Source organism: Piliocolobus tephrosceles, chromosome 10 (genome assembly GCF_002776525.5).
Source record: "Piliocolobus tephrosceles isolate RC106 chromosome 10, ASM277652v3, whole genome shotgun sequence".
Taxonomy (NCBI): Eukaryota; Metazoa; Chordata; class Mammalia; order Primates; family Cercopithecidae; genus Piliocolobus; species Piliocolobus tephrosceles.
Genome location: NC_045443.1, coordinates 109,930,410 through 109,949,688, shown reverse-complemented (window position 1 = coordinate 109,949,688; position 19,279 = coordinate 109,930,410). Strand labels below are relative to the sequence as shown.

The window sequence follows — 19,279 nt, the reverse complement described above, 5'->3', positions numbered from 1 at the left end:
CAAAGCAAGACTCCGTCTCAAAAAAAAAAAAAAAAAAAAAAAAATTAGCCAGGCATGGTGGTGGGTGCCTGTGGTCCCATCTATGCGGGAGGCTGAGGCAGGAGAATCGCTTGAACCCAGGAGGCAGAGGTTGCAGTGAGCTGAGATCGCACCACTGCACTCCAGCCTGGGTGACAGAGCGAGACTCTGTCTAAAAAAAATAAAAATAAAAAATAAAAATACTGTGAATATCTTTTTTGAATAATATTTCTATAAAATATTATACATCTTAGTTTTAAGATTTTGGTTTCTATTCTTTCGGGTAGCAGGTATACTTCTTGCTGAAATAGATTGTCTCAGTGTCTTTGTGATTTTCTTTCTGTCCCATATAGGCTGTTGCTTTTGGAAGGAGGGCCTGGATCTCCCTCCTGTTTGCTTGGGGGCAAACACATAGTATCATGGGGTTATGAAGACATGTTGCCTGCGCCAGATAGCAACACTGGCTCCAGTTCTGAAAATAAAGGTAATGTAAAAGTTTTTGTCCTGTGATTAACAGTAAGATGTAAATAAAGTGGTTTTACATCACTGTAGCAAATGATTTGGATATAACTTTGTGTGTTCCTTTTAGTTAAGAGCTCAAGGTTTCTATTCAGTGTGTTCATTGTCTGCTTTATCAGTAAAAGTATAAAAGCTGATACTGGTGAGGTAAGAAAATGGATAGGTTTTATTATCACAAGGAAAAGGTATCATCTGTACACTCTTGCCAAGGAGCCATGAATTACTTAAATTGGCTACTGGATATTGGAGTTTGGGTATGATAGCCTTAAGTTGAATTTTCTTGTCTGCTAATAGAATATCAGGTCTTACTGCTTGATAATATTTCCTTTAGTAATTTTTCTGTGTGTTAATGAGCTCTCCAGTTCTAAAAGCAAAAAATGAAGAGGTTCAAGGGAGCATGCATTGTTAACATCTTCTTTAAACAAGTAGGCTAGGTTAAAATGTTTTTACAGAGCTTTACAGTATTACATGTCAGTTTCTTACATTATCTCAACAAATGGCAGAAGCTCTCTTAACTGGCTTGCCAGATGGGTTAGACCTCTCCATTCACTCAATAAACTGTCTAGGCTGCTGCCCTGCCGTGGTCCACTGAACCCACAGGGCTGGTCAGCTCTGCTCCCACCAGCGGAGTTGCAGGCTTGCTCCCAAACCAGTTTGTTAATTGTAACTGGTACTTACTATTGTGATAATATCATTAAATCTTAACATAACTGATGAAATAGGAATAAAAAAAAACAAAAAAAACAGGAAATAGTTGCCATTAAGAAGTTGAATGTTTCAGAACGACTTCACGAAGTGAGTCTCTAAGAAACTGGCGTTCATCAGGTGTGGGATTGAGAGTCTGTTCCTCCCTCCCTTTCATTTCCCACCCTCCATGGGGCAGCCTTCCTGGGCAACCCCACCAGCACGGAGGAGAATCTAAGCGGCAAGCCCCCTCACATCTCTCAGCCCAGGGCTTGTGCCTTTCCATGGTCTACCATTTCTTCTAAACAGGCATGCGAGTGTGTGGAGAAGAAGAGGCAAGGCTTTTAGGTATGATTTATTTCCTTCACTGACTCAACCAGAGTCAACAGGAGAGGGAGAATGCCTGCGGTACCCAAGAAGTTCTCAGACATTATAGGCTCCAACTGCTTAACACAGAAAACTTCTTTCCTGATTTTCTCCTTTTAAAAAACTCCATTTGGTATCTTCCTGGGTGTAGTTTCTCACTGAGGAGGATGGTATTAAGCTGGTCTGTTTGCTTTCATTTTCCTGAACCTTTGGTTTTGCGTCTAGGGAGAGAATGGTTTTCTTTTCTCTCTCTCTCTCTTTTTTTTCTTTTCTTGTTTTTCTTTTTTTTTTTTTTTTTTCAAGATGTGGTCTTGCTCTGTTGCCCAAGTTGGAGTGCAGTGGTGCAGTCACAACTGCAGCCTCTGCTTCCCAGGCTCAAGTCATCCTTCCACCTTAGCCTTCTAGGTAGCTGGGACCACAGGCACACACTAACAGGCCTGGATTATTTATTTGTTTGTTTGTTTGTTTGTTTATATAGAGACTAGGATCTCGCTTTGTTGCCCAAGCTGGTCTTTAACTCCTAGGCTCAAGCCATCCTCCCATTACCTCTGCTTCCCAAAGTGCCAGGATTATAGGTGCGAGCCACGGCACCTGGCCTGTTTTTCTTATAATAGGTTTTAGACTAATTTTTGTAATTTTTTTTTTTTTTGAGACGGAGGTTCGCTCTTGTCGCCCAGGCTAGAGTGCAATGGCGCGATCTTGGCTCACTGCAACCCCTGCCTCCCAGGTTCAAGCGATTCTCCTGCCTCAGCCTCTGTGGTAGCTGGGATTACAAGTGCCCACCACCATGCCTGGCTAATTTGTGTGTTTTTAGTAGAGATGGGGTTTCACCATGTTGGCCAGGCTGGTCTTGAACTTCTGACCTCAGGTGATCTGCCCGCCTCAGCCTCCCAAAGTGTTGGGATTACAGACATGAGCCACCGTGCACAGCTGCAATGTAACTTTTAATACTGGAACATTCTACATTCGACTGAAGTTGAGAGAACACTATAATAAGCCCTGTGTACTCATTACTCAGCTTCAACAAGTATCTACTCCTGGCCAGTCTTGTTTTGTTTGTCCTTTTCACTTCTGCCCCTCGACAGAGCCATACCCAGAAGGCCTTGGGCCTTAATCTAAAGATTGGTGAATAAATGTAGTCTATAAGCTTTAAATTAAAATGTTTAAGGTATGAAATTAGTGTTTTAAAAATGATTACCCACTTTAATGAATTTTTTTATTGAGGAACCAATAGGTACAGGTCCCAGTTGTCTCAGATTAGTAGACTGAATTTTTAAGCTAATAGCATTTTTAGTACTAATTTGATGGTGTGACATTGCATTTCCTCCAGCTAAAATGGCATGCTTCAGGTGGAAAGACTCCCCTTAAACATAGTGAGCAGAATGATTATGAAAATAAACACTGAAAGTTTTATCCATAAGCTCTATTTTAAGGCAAATTCTTTGGAATATGAGTTACTAAACCAATTATTATCATATAGAGAGATACTGTTTTAGATTAAGGAAGACAGAGCTAAGGGGAAACATATTGCTGTTTTAAAATAGAAAAGATATTAAACTTTTGTGCTGTGTCCCTCCAGAGACTAAAATTAGGATCTCTGAATGGAAAATCTACAGAAGCAGATTTTAATTTAGTGTATATCATTAGTATATTAACACAATTTCATTTGCCATTTATGGAATACTGGCTTTGCATCAGAGAGCAGTATAGATGTATTTACCTCTGTTATCTCATCTGGCCATCACTGTAACCCTTGAGGTACTTATTATTATCCACATCTTACAGATGAAGCAACTGATGTTCAAAGAGATTCAGGGTCACTTACTGAGCTCATAAGAGCTCATGCTTCTCTTACTATGCAATTACTAATAAAAGTGTTGTACTGTATTCTTAGTCATTTCAAATTAGAATTAGGAATGACTTGACTCAGTACAAGCTTTTCAAAAAAAAAAAAAAGAAAGAAAAACATTTGGTGGGCTAAACCACATTCTCCTGCTGGTAACTATCTGACTTTATTTTGGTCCCTGGTCCACATGCATTTTGGATGTTTGATTTGGGGGTTCAAGCCATCTTCCCTGAAAGTCACACTGAAGCTCTTATTTTAGAATTGAGAGGTAATCTTTCACTTAACCTCCTAATGGCTTTTTCATTAGAAAAAGCATGTTTATAATTTCAATAGAAAAAACATATATATAATTTACCTGTGAAAAAACGATTTCAGATGCTGACTTGGGACGCTGTCTCACGGCAGACGGTCTTTACCTGTATACTACTAACTCAGTTGGAAGAGGAGTAAGCAAATTGGGGTCTGGATTACATGGTACTCTCAGGTCAGTTGCATGGAACTTCCTAAATGATTGGGCTGGAACATTTTCCTCCTTACATAAATCTCTGAAGAAGACACTGGGGGTAAATTCCGACTCCCCATAGACTAGTAACTAAATAAGTCTGAACTGATTAAAATAATTTCAATCTTCTCTTATTGCCACCTTTCCCCATCTTGTTCTGTTAATGCATTTTAGCCTTGTTTTGGCCCAGAAGAGTTTGGTAGCCCTAAGATCATTGTTTCCAGCCAGAAAGTCCTCTGTGATCAGTATTTTTGTAACAATATCAGTGACTTCTCCATGTTGATAAGTGGACATTTTTCTACTTAAGTCTCTTTGAACTTGGGTTTGACATTGGATTGGCAAGTGATTTTCAGTTGGGATATAAGATCTATAAACTGTTGCCAAAAGAAACTACAGTTTGAGAGCCTTGTATACATTTAGATCTTTTCCCCCAACTTTTTCTCCCCTCTAAGTTATTGTGGAAAGTCAATATTTGCTATAGTTTTGCAGTCCTCAAATTGATGTAATACATTCACTTTCCTTCAGATGTTCTACATACTTAATCATTTTTTAAAATTAGGTCAAAAATGTTGTTTGTGTCTGTTGTAGCTTATGTGAGGTTCTGACATAGCCGGGTGATTCAGCCTGTGCTTCGTTTCCTTCCACAGAGGTTTTGTGTACTGCCGGAATGAGGAGTTGGAACCAGGATGGGTGGCTTTTGGCAGTGGCAGTCTTCTCCACCGGCCCGTTTCTTTCGATAATAAACCTCACTCCCTTTTCCAGGTCATTGACCAGAACACCCTTCAGGTAAACAGAAAACTAAGGCATTTTAAAAAAGTAAATATTTTAGAGGCAATAAAGTTAGTTCCTGACATCATCAGAAGTAATAATCATACAGTTGATATATTTTCCTCCCAGAGTGGCATCCTTTTAATTGTTATAGTTTGGGCATTCTGTTTTTTATTTAATGTCTTAGACTTTTCCCATATGAACTGAGTGAGTGTATTCTCTAAGTTTCTACAGCCTACAACAAACTTTTTTTTATAATTAAGAAAAAATTCTAGACAGTCAAAGATGGTATAAATACTAGCTGTTTTTTTTTTTTTTTTTTTTGAACCAGATCTATTTTGGGAAGGCATCATTTCCTTATTCAATTTGTTCTAAACAGCCTCTCTGTGGGAAAGGGAGCTTTGAAATGAGTGTAGAGTAAAATCATTGTGTGCTAGGGATTGAGAGCTTGGCTTTAGTGCTCTCGTAAGCACTCTGCCATGGCACTTACTATCTTACACTGCAGTTACCTGCTTTTCTGTCAAACTTCACTGACCATGCACACCTTTAGGTATGGACCCTGTCCTACTCATCTGTATATCCCTAGAACATAACACACTACCTGACATTTGACTGATAATAACAACAATGATGATAACTACCATTCCTCAGTATCTCCTATGTGCTTGGCCCTGGCCTAGGCAATTTACATACACTTCCTCTTCCTACCTGTGAGGCATTACTATGTAGGTTTATCTTACAGATAAGGCAACTGAGTCTAGGCACCTAGTAAGCATTCAGTAAATGTTTATTGTTGAGTGAAAGAATACAGCTCAGAGAGGTTAAGTAACTTGCCTAAGGCCGTACAGCCAATAGTAGCAGCACCAGAACTTGAACCTTTGCTTCTCTGCCCAGGAGTTTGAACTCTTTACACTGCAACTTTCTGCCTTTCAAATGAAGTTGGATTAAATGATTAGAGTTGGCATCTGTGGAGTGAGTGCTCAGAGAGTAGTCATATCTAGAAATTAAGTGTAATGTTACATTTCTTCTTGTCACTCAACTGCCTGTCCTAGAGAACAGGGACTGAGTCCTGTTCACCACTGTCATCTCCAGAGCACAATAGTAGGTGCTCAATAATTGTTGGATGAATAAAATGAACAAATTAACAAATAGATGCCCAATTAACCTAATTTCTTGTTACAAGTACAGTCATGAGAATGTCTCATACTCATTTGAAATAGAAGTTATAAGACTGGAAGTTAAACAAATGTTAAATCTCAGAACACGGTTTACATTTGAAGTAATTCCGGGTTCCTCAGTGTTGTTGCAGAAACTTTGACACTGTCCAAGAAAGCAGGGCTGTAGGTCACAAACTAGATACGTGCATTGGAATGGAGCACTTTGGGGATAACACAGGCCAATTAGTAGCTGTCAACTTTCTAGTCTTCCTGGCACTGTAGGTTCAAAGTATGGTTACATCCTCTAAATGAGTTTTTACTTTTGAACTAGACAAAACAGGTCTGGTAAAAAGTTCATGTGAAATCACTTGAGGGGTCAGAGATAGCCTTGGGAAAACTAGTGCCCCCTCCCAAAGTAATGGGGAATTGAACACTGTTCTTCTGTTTTCTGAAGGCATCTGACCTTCTCTAATTATTTTTATTTTAAGTTTCTCAGCTCTTCTATTTCTGGATTTTTTTTTTTTTTAAACCTAGCCAGCAGGTTTTTGTGGTTCTAATGTTCCATCATTTTAAGTGCTTATCTTTGGCAGTAAAAATTAGTATGTAGCTACACATTTAACGTGAAATGATGCAAAGCTTATTCATTATGTTGAAACAGAAGGATGTTTAATATTAGAAACATGTGCCTTCATGTTTAGTATACAGAATTGGTGTTTGTTTTTTCTTCCTGATGGACTTGATGCATTTCAGTTAGTCCTTCTGTGCTAAGTTAGGATCTGTCATGGGCCTTTATATTTTTTTCTTTGTTTCTCCTTCTCCCTCTTCTCAGCTTTTCCTCTTGGCTTTCTTTGCTGTCTCTTTTTCCTTGTTTCCATATTCATTAAATAACTTTGAGTTAGGCTTTCCATTAGGTACTGGAGATATAGAGGTGAACAAGACACAGTTCTTGTCCTTTAAATAAAATTATCTTAAATTCATTTACTAAAGAAATTTCAGAAAGTTCTGCTTCTCTAAAACTTTGTTTTTAATAAGTGTTAGATACAACACATGTGCATAACAGATTCAAAGTGTTTAGTAAATACTTTTTCCTATTAAAAAATAATTTGAATTAATCCCAAGGACCTTTTCATCTGCATGGCTGTTCATATTTATTCTATTGCCCATTGTATGAACCTTTATATTTTTGCCATGTGATTTGTGTATATTATTCTTAGAGATAAATATCCATTTTATTTTGACCAGAAAGCCTAGTGAATTCTCATCTTGGACATAATGGCATTAATGATGAGCTGATAGGATTAATCAGAATTTATATGTGGCTCTAATGGAGATTTCCTCCCTTTCATGCCCAGGTGTGCCAGGTGGTGCCAATGCCAGCCAATCACCTCCCCATTGGCAGCACCATGAGCACTGTGCACCTGTCTTCAGATGGCACTTACTTCTACTGGATCTGGTCTCCTGCCAGCCTGAATGAGAAAACACCAAAGGGACATTCTGTCTTCATGGACATTTTTGAACTTGTGGTAAGTTTGAACTTTCTCGCTTGTGTCTTTGCAGAAACATTTCTGTTTGCTTTCTTTTTATATTGGTGTGCAAAGGGCCTAAGAACCTTGCAGCATGTATAGTGTGTTCAGTGTTTCCTTAAAATTGATTTTTCTCTTAGATGCCTTTGAAGGTTTCTTTGTTTGGAGTCATATGACGTAAGTAGAGCCAAACTTTCTGAAGGTTAATCTGGTGATTGGAGATAACATTATTTAATGTGTAGACAGCAGGATATTTAAGTAGAAACGCTCACAGGCTGTTGGAAATGTGGGACAACATTAGAGTAGCAAGAATGGGTCTACAGATAGAAATTGGAAGTCTCTGAGAGAGATAACAACATTGTGACACGTCATTTACCTTTTAGATATTAGCCAGATGCTCACTGAGATCCAAGTGTGTTCTATCTAGGTGGTGGGAGGGCAGAGATGGACAGGGTGGGCAGGGTTCTTGCCCAAATGTGATGTGTATTCAGGCCCCAGAGTTGGGTGGGTTGGGGTGATGGTGGTTGAGAGACATAAAGATTAACCATAAACAAGTGAGCAAATAAATGCACAAGATAATCCTAGTTAGTGAAGGAAAAATAGTCGTGTACCAGATGAAGAGGCTGGGGAGCAGGTGAGGGAAGAACATTTCAGGAAGAGGAGACCACACGTGCAAAGTGTCTGTGGCAGGAGCCAGCATGTTTTAGGAAGAAAAAGTGGACCAGAGTGGCTGGAATGCAGAGAGAGGAGAAGGGCTTGGGGTAAGGAGCAGCTGGGAGCCACGGCACTTTAGATCCACACCATCCTGCACAGTGGCCGCTAGCCATACGTTGCTATTTAAATTTCACTTGAAATTTAATAAAATTAAAACTGGAGTGGCTTAGCTGTATTAGCCACAGTTCAAGTGCTCAGTAGCCATATGACTAGTGGCTTCTTCGTTGAACAGCAAAGATATAGACCATTTCCATCATGAAGAATGTTCTGTTGGACAGAGCTGGTCTCGGTAGTATTTGTAGAGACTTATAAAAGAACAAATTGCCCCAAGCCAGGTCTGTGACAAAACCTTTTTCCATGAGATAATTTACAGTCTCCTTTTGGGAAGAAATTAGCATTCCTTTGAAAAAAACACACACACACACCAAAGCAATTTTCTAATAAATTTTAACAGGATTAAAACATGTCCTGGGAAACCAGTCATCCAACCCAACAGCAGACTATCAGTCAGAAGTCTTGTAACCTTTAACTGTGCATGTTCTTTTCCTATTGAATCTCACAGTGTCCTCTAACCATTATCTTATAAAATGTCCCTGCCAGAGAGAATCTTTGAACTGGTCTGCTAGAGATTGAACATGTGTTCGTAATTGTCAGAAAAGCTTTTTTTTTTTTTTTTTTTTAAATTGGTTTTTAAACAGACTTACCAGCTGTTTAAGGAATTTTCATTTAGGTCTTGGCTGAGCACAGTGGCTCATGCCTGTAATCCCAGTGCTTGGGAGGCTGAGATGGAAGGATCTCTTGAGCCCAGGAGTTTTAAAGAGGGAGCTGGAACTTAAAGTGGCAGTGTTTGTCTGAGATGACGGTGCTCTGGTACACCTTATCCTCCCACCTCAGCCTCCCAAGTAGCTGGGACTTAGGTGTGCATGACCACACCCAGCTAATTTTTGTGTTTTTTTGTAGAGACAGGGTTTCACCATGTTGCTTGGGCTGGCTTCGAACTCCTGAGCTCAAGTGATCAGCATGCCTCAGCCTCCCAAAGTGCTAGGATAACAGACCTGAGCCACCACACCTGGCCTCCCTCTTTCTTTTCTGATTCCACCTAGCATATTGATTTCCTTTGTTTTGGTTTGTCTTTTAGTTATCTTTGTAATTTGCAGTTAAACCTTTATTTCTTGTTCATGAACTCTAGGCAGTATCTCTTATCCCCCTACTTTAGAAGATAAGATGGAGAGTGTAGTGTCCTTTCTCATACTTCTTTGTGGAGAAAGCCAAGTATACATTTAGGGGAATACCCAGAGGAAGAGAGATGACTCACCCTACCAACCTTAGAGCATCTTAGCAACTGGGAGATCAGATGTGGTGCAAAGCCATTGTGAGACAAGGTGGTAGACAGAGTTTAGATAAGGGCCTGCAGGCCCCCTTCCTGTTCACACATTTGCATTCAGATGCTGGCTGTCCGGGCCCAAGACTTAGTTATTTTCTGAAGAAATTGAATGACCCTGTTTGAAAAAAGACCTCTCATACTGATGTTGGGGTCATCTAAGGGAAAATACTTGCCTCTCTGGTGAATCACCCACAAGTGATGTCTTCCAGCAAGCAAGCTTCAACCCTGTCCACAGAATTCCTGATTAGTGCTGAACTGTTAAAAAAAAAAAGAGCAGACAAAATAAAAACCCAAACAAACAAAATTCCAAACTTTGGAGAGGTATGTGTGTGGAGGGGAGGCAAATGGGTTAAAAAAATAGTGCTGGCCGGGCGCGGTGGCTCAAGCCTGTAATCCCAGCACTTTGGGAGGCCGAGGTGGGTGGATCACAAGGTCAGGAGATCAAGACCATCCTGGCTAACACGGTGAAACCCCGTCTCTACTAAAAATATAAAAAAATTAGCCGGGCGTGGTGGCGGGCGCTTGTAGTCCCAGCTACTCAGGAGGCTGAGGCAGGAGAATGGCGTGAACCCGGAAAGTGGAGTTTGCAGTGAGCCGAGATCCCGCCACTGCACTCCAGCCTGGGCAACAGAGCGAGACTCTGCCTCAAAAAAAAAAAAAAAAAAAAAATAGTGCTAATGATTGAAGCCAGGGGTTCAGCACATAGGAAACTCATTATTCTATTCTTTCTTCTTTTGTGTATGTTGAAAATTTTCCCTAATAAAAAGTTTTAAAATTAAACAAAAAGAGCAAACTACCAAGGATTACTAGAAAAGTGAGGAAAGCTTCTAATATGAAGGTTAAAAATGAGAAAAGTTAAAAAACAGCTAACTGGCCTCCCGCTGCCCAAGATGCTGAAAGGAAAGAAGGTCAAGGGGAGGAAGGTGGCTCTGGCCCCTTCCTCCTGCTGTTGTGAAGAAGCGGGAGGCCAAGAAAGTGGTGAATTCCCTGTTTGAGAAAAGGCGTAAGAATTTTGGCATTGGACAGGACATTCAGCCCAAAAGAGACCTCACCTACTTTGTGAAATGGCCCGCTATGTCAGGTTGCAGCGGCAGAGAGCCATCCTCTATAAACAGCTGAAAGTGCCTCCTGCGATTAACCAGTTCACCCAGACCCTGAACCGCCAAACAGCTACTCAGCTGCTTAAGCTGGCCCACAAGTACAGACCAGAGACAAAGCAAGAGAAGAAGCAGAGGCTGTTGGCCCGGGCTAAGAAGAGAGCTGCTGGCAAAGGGAACATCCCCACTAAGAGACCACCTGCCACCTTGGTAGAGAACAAGAAAGCTCAGCTGGTGGTGATTGCACACGACGTGGATTCCTTCGAGCTGGTTGTCTTCTTGCCTGCCTTGTGTTGTAAAATGGGGGTCCCTTACTGCATTATCAAGGGGAAGGGAAGACTGGGCCGTCTAGTCCACAGGAAGACCTACACCACTGTCGCCTTCACACAGGTGAACTTGGAAGACAAAGGCGCTTTGACTAAGCTGGTGGAAGCTATCAGGACCAATGACAACGGCAGATACAATGAGATCCGCTGTCACTGGGGAGGCAGTATCTTGGGTCCCAAGTCTGTGGCTTCCATCGCCAAGCTCGAAAAGGCAAAGGCTAAAGAACTTGCCACTAAACTGGGTTAAATGCATACTGTTGAGTTTTCTGTACATAAAATTAAAATAATACAAATTTTCCTTAAAAAAAAAAACCAGCTAGCTGAAGAAATAGAGTAAAACTTCACATAAGCACTATCTGCTCTGTGAGATATGTGAAGATATTGCATTCATATTATAAAACAGGACAGGATGCCTCAAAAAGGAATTAGCAGGGAATGAGAAAATTAAAACTATGATTATCCAAATTTGAAAATTAGTAAAAGAGTTAAGAAATATTTCAGAAAGGACAAGTAGATAAAGAACAGTAAATATGAAAGAAAAGATAAAAGATGTGTGGAGCCATCCATCTAAAGTCTTGCTAATAGGAGTTCCAAAAAGAACAGAAAATAAAGAGGATGACATGATCAAGAAATAATACAGGCAGGGGTCTGGGTGCAGTGGCTCACACCTGTAATCCCAACACTTTGGGAGGCTGAGGTGGGCAGATCACGAGGTCAGGAGTTTGAGACCAGCCTGGCCAACATGGTGAAACCCTGACCCTACTAAAAATACAAAAATTAGCTGGGCATGGTGGTGGACACCTGTAAAGCCCAGCTACTAGGAGACTGAGACAGGAGAATAGTTTGAACCTGGGAGGCTCCCCCAAGGCAGAGCTGAGATCATGCCATTGCACTCCAACCTGGGCAATAGGGCGAGACTCCATCTCAAAAAAAAGAAGTAATACAGGCTGGGTACAGTAGTTCATGCCTATAATGCTAGTAGGGCCAAGAAGTTCAAGACCAGCCTGAGCAACATAGTGGGATGCCACCTCTACACATTTTTTTTTTTAGATTATGCAGGCATGATGGCACACTACTATAGTCTTAGCTACTCAGGAGGCTGAGGCGAGAGGATTGCTTGAGCCCTGGAGGTCAAGACTGCAGTGAGCTGTGATTGCACCACTGCATTCCAGCCTGAGTGACAGAGTGAGAACCTGTCTCAGAAAGGAAAAAAAAAAAAAAAGAAACAATACAGGAAAGATTTCAGACCGAAGGATGTTGGCATCTGGATTAAAAGGTATCTGACACAGTGAATGCAAAATACCCACACCATCATGAAATTGCAGATTACCAAGCATAAAAGAGGATTCTAAAGCTTCCAGAAATTTAAAAAAAGTATATATATAAATGTTGAGCAATTCAAAAAGCACCAGGCTATCCAGTAGCATTCCTGGATGCAAAAATGGAGCAGTACTTTCAAAATTCTGAGGGAAATTGTTTTTGTTTGTTTGTTTGTTTGTTTGTTTCTTTCTTTCTTTCTTTCTTTCTTTCTTTCTTTCTTTCTTTTTTTTGAGATGGAATCTTCTTCCGTCACTCAGGCTGGAGTGCAGTGGCATGATCTTGGCTCATTGCAACCTCCGCCTCCCAGGCTGAAGCGATTCTCCAGCTTCAGCCTCCCTAGTAGCTGGGACTACAGGCCATCATGCCCAGCTAATTTTTGTATTTTTAGCAGAGATGGGGTTTCACCATGTTGGCCAGCCTGGTCTCAAACTCCTGACCTCAAGTGATCCACCCCCCTTGGCCTCCCAAAGTGCTAGAATTACAGGCGTGAGCCACTGTGCCTGGCCTTGGATCTTCCTTTTTAATGTTCAGCATCCCCTGCCTCCTGCCAGAAATTATTTTTCAACCTAGAAGTACATATTCAACCAACGTGTCAATCAGCTATGAAGACAACATACAGATATATTTAGACATATAATCAAAAGCTGATACCTGCCTTGAAGGAAATAGAACAATTAAAAAACAATCCCTGCCTGTGGCGTGAAATAAAAAGTTGGGGAGGAGGGAACCTGCTCTAGATTAAAAGAACAATTTCTAAATAATTTTCAGAGCCTGAATAAAACAAGCCAATTAAAAAAATCTTTTTGGAGATAATTTGAATATGAAAGTATTAGGAATATTAGATGAAACCAAGGGGCTTAGTCTTAGTTTACTTTGTTTGTTTGTTTGTTTGTTTGTTTGTTTGTTTGTTTGTTTTTTGAGACAGAGTCTCTCTGTCACCCAGCCTGGAGTGCAGTGGCTAGATCTCGGCTCACTGCAGCCTCAGACACCTGGGCTCAAGTGAACCTCCTACCTCAGCCTCCCAAGTAGCTGGGACTACAAGCATATGCCACTATGCCTGGCTAATTTTTTGTAGAGATGGTGGTGGGAGGTTACTCCATGTTGTCCAGGCTGGTGTTGAACTCTGAGCTCATTGGATCCTCCTGCCTCAGTCTCCCAAAGTGTTGGGATTACAGATGTGAGGTCCCTGCATCTGAACTTAGTCTAATTTTTAAGTATGATGGTGAAATATATAAGAAAATGTCCATATTTTTAGAGATGCTTAGTGAAGTATTCAGAATATTCAGAAATGGAATTGCGTGATGTCTGGAATATGCCTTAAAATAGTTGAGCAAAAGAAAAAAAAAATAGGAGGATAGGTTAAACAGGTGTGGCAATAGTTGAATCCGAATCATGGGTACATGGAGGTTCATTGTACTATTCTTTTTTTTGCATGTGTTTGAAGTTTTTCATCATTAAAAAACTTTTTAAGTGTCACCCAGCCACTAATTTAGCAACTTTCCTAAAATGTTAACTTGGGAAGCTAAACATAGATACCTGGCTTGCTGCCTATGGTGCTTTCACAGAATAGAACACTGTGTAGCCATTAAAAGTATACAGCAGCCGGGCACGGTTGTCATGCCTGTAACCCCAGCACTTTGTTTATTATTATTTTTTTTTTTGAGATGGAGTCTCGCTGTGTCACCCAGGCTGGAGTGCAGTGGCACTATCTCGGCTCATTGTAACCTCCACCTCCCAGGTTCAAGTGATTCTCCTGCCTCAGCCTCCTGAATAGCTGGGATTACAGGCGCCTGCCACCACACTGGCTATTTTTGTATTTTTAGTAGAGACAGAGTTTCACCATGTTGTCCAGGCTGGTGTTGAACTCCTGATCCCAGGTGATCCACCCGGCTCAACCTCCCAAAGTGCTGGGATTACAGGCATAACTCACCACACCTGGCCAATCCAAGCACATTAGGAGGCTCGAGGTGGGAGGATCGCTTGAGTCTGGGATTTTGAGACCAGCCTGGGCAACATGCAGCATAGTGAGACCTCATCTCTTAAGAAAAAAAAAAAAAATTAATATAATTTTTTAAAAATTAAAAAAAGTACGAGGCAGATCTACCTAGAATGAAGTAGATTAATTTCCATGAGATACTGTTTAGTACAGAAAGCTAGGCTCAGAACACTGTGTGTATTCACTACCTGCTGTGTAATAAAAGTGGCTAGGGGACAGAATGTTTCTGCAATTGCCTTTCTTCTGTGTTAACAACTTTTCCTCTCTCAGTGGATCGTCCACCACAGCATACAGATACGTTAGAGTGTATCCCATCTTGAGAAAACAAAGCCAACTCTCCTGATTCCTGCCTACCTCCAGGCACTCTACTTTTTTGGCTCCCCATTATAGTGACACTCTTGAAATCATTTATTTTCATTGTCATTGCCTCCTCTCCTTCCATTTTCTCTTGAACCCATCGCTCTTGATGCATCCTCATCATGCCACCAAACAGTGGCTCCCACATTGCTGAATTCAGTGGTCTGCTATTATTTGACATGGTTCATCACTTCTCCATTCTTGAAACTGTTTTCACTAGGCTGTGGACACCCCATGATACTTCTACTTGCTGATTGTTCCTTCTGAGTCTTATCTGTAGGACCTCTTCTCTCTGCTCTGTCTGCTTCTGTCAACTGTCTTACTTCTTAGTTGATCTCCTCTTGTTTTGTGGCCTCAAACATCTGTATATGTTGATGATGCTCAAATTTTCTTCTCAGCCAAAACCTGCTACCAAAACTCTAGGTGCATATTGATGTGGGTGTTTGCTTGCATGTGCACAGAATATTAGACTTCTCCAGTTGGAAATCTTATGGTCACCTCAAGCTAAATATGCCCCCAGTTAAACTCCTGAGGTTAGTTCAGATTTGCTCCTTCCAAAATCTTTCCCATTTCAGATAATGGCATGTGTCTTTCCACTGCTCGCCAGAGACCTTTGGTGTCACTCTGGACTCTGCCTTCTCCCCCTACCCCTGCCAAATTCCATATCTAGTCAGCAAATACTGTCTGCTCTATCTTCAAAATGTATCCCATCCCATTACTTCTATAGAGGTGCTGAATGATTGGGTCCCCACTGCACCTACACCCTCTGTACTGCCATCCACTGCACCTACCACCTGTTGCACCTACACCCTCTGCACCTACATGCACTGCACCTACACCTGCACTTCCCACTTGCTGCACTTATACCCTCTGCACCTACATCCACTGCACCTACACCCTCTGCATCTACATTCACTGCACCTACACCTTCTGCACTTACACCCTCTGCACCTACATCTATAGCACCTGCACCCTTTGCACCTACATCCATACACCTACACCCTCTGCACCTACACCATCTGCACCTATATCCACTGCACCTACACCCTCTGCACCTACACCATCTGCACCTACATCCACTGCACCTATACTTTCTGCACCTACATCCACTGCACCTACACCCTCTGCACCTACACCATCTGCAACTACATCCACTGCACCTACACCCTCTGCATCTACACCATCTGCACCTATATCCACTGCACCTACACCCTCTGCAGTTACCACTTGCTGCACCTGCACCCTCTGTACCTACACCATCTGCATCTACACCATCTGCACCTACATCCACTGCACCTACACCCTCTGCACTTACCACTTGCTGCACCTACACCCACTGCACCTACATCCACTGCACCTACACCCTCTGCACCTACATCCACTGCACCTACACCCTCTGCACTTATATCCACTGCACCTACATCCACTGCACCTACACCCTCTGCACCTACATCCACTGCACCTACATCCACTGCACCTACACCCTCTGCACCTACATCCACTGCACCTACACCCTCTGCACTTATATCCACTGCACCTACATCCACTGCACCTACACCTTCTGCACCTATATCCACTGCACCTACACCCTCTGCACCTACATCCACTGCACCTACACCCTCTGCACTTACCACTTGCTGCACCTACACCCACTGCACGTACATCCACTGTACCTACACCCTCTGCACCTACATCCAATGCACCTACATGCACTGCACGTACATCTACTGCACCTACACCCTCTGCACCTACCACCTGCTGCACCTACACCCTCTGCACCTACCATACCTTCTTGTTCATGCCACTTAGCCATGCTTCCTCCATGTTACTCACACACACCAAGTATGTTCCTCCTCTGTCCCCTTGTGCTGGAATATTGGACTATAGATAACCACATGGCTGTTTCTCTCACTTTTTAAATGTCTCTGCTCAAATATCACCTTATCAGGCCAGGCCAGGCACAGTGGCTCACACCTGTAATCCCAGCACTTTGGGAGGCCAAGGTGGGAGGATAGCTTGAGGCCAAGGATTTGAGACCAGCTTAGGCAACAAAGTGAGACCACATCACTACAAATATATATATATATATATATTTTTTTTTTTTTTTAATTTAATGGTGCACATCCGTAGTCCCAGCTATTTGGAGAGATAAGGTGGGAGGATTGCTTGAGCCCAGGAGTTTAAGGCTGCAGAGAAGTACAATCACACCACTGCACACAGCCTGGGCAGTGGAGTGAGACAGACCCTGTCTCAAAAAAAAAAAAGAAAAAGAGGGCCGGGTACAGTGGCTCATGCCTATAATCTCAGCATTTTGGGAGGCTAAAACAGGAAGATCACTTGAAGCCAGGAGTTCAAGACCAGCCTGGGCAACAAAGTGAGGCCCTGTCTCTATTTAAAAAAAAAAAAAAATTACCATTAGCCAGTTGCTGAGGTAGAAGGATCACTTCAGTCACTTCAGTCCAGGAGTCCAAGGCTGTAGTGAGCTAGGATTACACCACTGCATTCCAGCCTGGGTAACAGAGCAAGGCCCTATTTCTCAAAAAAAAAAAAAAAAAAAAAAAAATCACCTTACCAGAAAGACTTTTCTGTACGAAATATTTCATGTAAAACAAGACCATTCTATATGAAATATTTTGTATAAAATAAAATCCTCCCTATCCTCTTTGCCCTGCTGTAGTTTTCTTCTTACTACTCATTTATTTGCTTATTTATTGACTGTCTCCCCTGCTTAGAATGTCAGCTCCAGCACGGAAGGGATTTTTGTTTCTCTCTCCCTCTCTCTCTCTTTTTTTTGAGACGGGATTTCGCTGTTGCGCCAGCTAGCCTTGAACTCCTAGACTCAAGTAGTCTGGCCTGCCTTGGCTTCCCAAAGTGCTGTGGCTGTAGATATGAGCCACCGTGCCCTCCGGTGCTAGAATAGTACCCAGCACACAGTAGATGCTTATTAAATATTTGCTAAATGAATGAATGGATGAAACATCACAAGAGACTGGAGGCATTGGTTTCCCTGGGGAAGGGAACTGGTTGGGGCAAGACTTACTTTCCACCATTGATCTTTTCATATGTTTTTAAAGTTTAACAATGGGCTATTTAGAAAAATTAACTTTTAAAAAAGGAATTTTTTATAAAAAGGAGAACTTGTTTAACAGCATTGAATTCTGCTGGAGAAGTCAAAGTCAGACTGAAAGAGGCCTTTTGAATTATAATATGGAGGCTGTTGAAGTGCTAACAAGAGCTGTTTTGGGGAATAATAGGAGTGGCAGCCAGATGGAATTGGTTGAGGGTAAGGTAGGGAGGATAAGATGGAGAACAATAGATCTTTCTCTCCAGGGGTTTGATGTGAAAACAGGAGAGAAATTGGAAGGGGATGATGGAATGGACTGTGGGAACATTGAAATATTTTAATCTCATTTTTTAAAATTTAAGTTATGGAATAGATTTTAAAAAGTCACCTGTTTCTAAATTCACAAATGATAGGGCTTAGCCATAGACCTCCTGTGATTTGCTGGGCCAAACCAGGCAAAAAACTTTATGAAATAATGCTTTAGATGAAATGTTTCGTAGAGTTCTAGCCCTGAAATTCTCTACTGAGTTATGATTAATCTTGGTTTCTAAATAATATGGATACTTGTCACATAGATGTGGCTAATAATAATTACTGGAAGGAATTAAATTTGCTGGGAATTATGATTTCACTCCAATACTTAGGAGTACTGATAAGTGCTCACTTCAGCAGCACAGACATCAAAATTGGAAAGATACAGAAAAGATTAGCATGACCTGTAAGAAAAGAAAAAAGAAGACCAGTCTGAGCAACAAAGTGAGACCTCATCTCTCCAAAAAATAAAAGAAAATTAGCCAGGTGTGGTGGTGCACGACTATAGTCCCAGCTACTTAGGGGGCTGAGGCAGGGGGATTGCTTGAGCCCAGAAGGTCAAGACTGTAGTGAGCTATGATTGCGCCACTGCACTCCAGCCTGGGTGACAGAGTGAGACCCTGTCTCCCCACCACCGCAAAAAAAAAGAAACAAAACTAAGTACTGATAGTAATAGCTATGTTGTTTTAATTAAAAATATTTTTGGGCCGGGCGCGGTGGCTCAAGCCTGTAATCCCAGCACTTTGGGAGGCCGAGGCGGGCGGATCACGAGGTCAGGAGATCGAGAGCATCCTGGCTAACATGGTGAAACCCCGTCTCTACTAAAAAAATACAAAATACTAGCCGGGCGAGGTGGCGGGTGCCTGTAGTCCCAGCCACTCGGGAGGCTGAGGCAGGAGAATGGCGTAAACCCGGGAGGTGGAGCTTGCAGTGAGCTGAGATCCGGCCACTGCACTCCAGCCTGGGCGACAGAGCGAGACTCCGTCTCAAAAAAAAAAAATATATATATATATATATATATATTTTTAACATGATATTCACGTAGTTATACAACTCAGAAGGTACAAAAGTCTGTCACCTACTCTGCTTCCTAACCCAGTTTCCCTCCTCAGAGGCAAGTGAGGTTGGCATTTTCTTCTATATCCTTCCACGGACTGAGCACATACAAACAAATGCATGTGTGTATTTTGTTTTTCCTTTTCTGTTTTGTACACAAATGGTGATTTATTATACACATTCTTCTGTACCTTGCCCTATTATTGAAGTAAAATTCTACTTTAAAGCAAGATGGATTGATGGATTGATTTTGAGATAGAATCTTTTTCT

The 19,279-nt window shown here is 41.7% G+C and overlaps 1 protein-coding gene across 5 annotated transcripts in view; it reads left to right on the top strand.

Annotated features, from left to right (window-relative positions):
- HECTD4 (HECT domain E3 ubiquitin protein ligase 4) overlaps window positions 1–19,279 on the top strand; it is a 228,613-nt gene that overhangs the window by 70,847 nt on the left and 138,487 nt on the right. For all 5 annotated transcript variants that reach the window (XM_023203793.1, XM_023203776.3, XM_023203754.3 and 2 more), the window contains exons 4-7: window positions 372–502; window positions 3,809–3,917; window positions 4,583–4,721; window positions 7,213–7,383. In XM_023203793.1, the coding sequence (XP_023059561.1) occupies window positions 372–502; window positions 3,809–3,917; window positions 4,583–4,721; window positions 7,213–7,383 (550 nt within the window). The remainder of the gene's footprint in view (window positions 1–371; window positions 503–3,808; window positions 3,918–4,582; window positions 4,722–7,212; window positions 7,384–19,279) is intronic.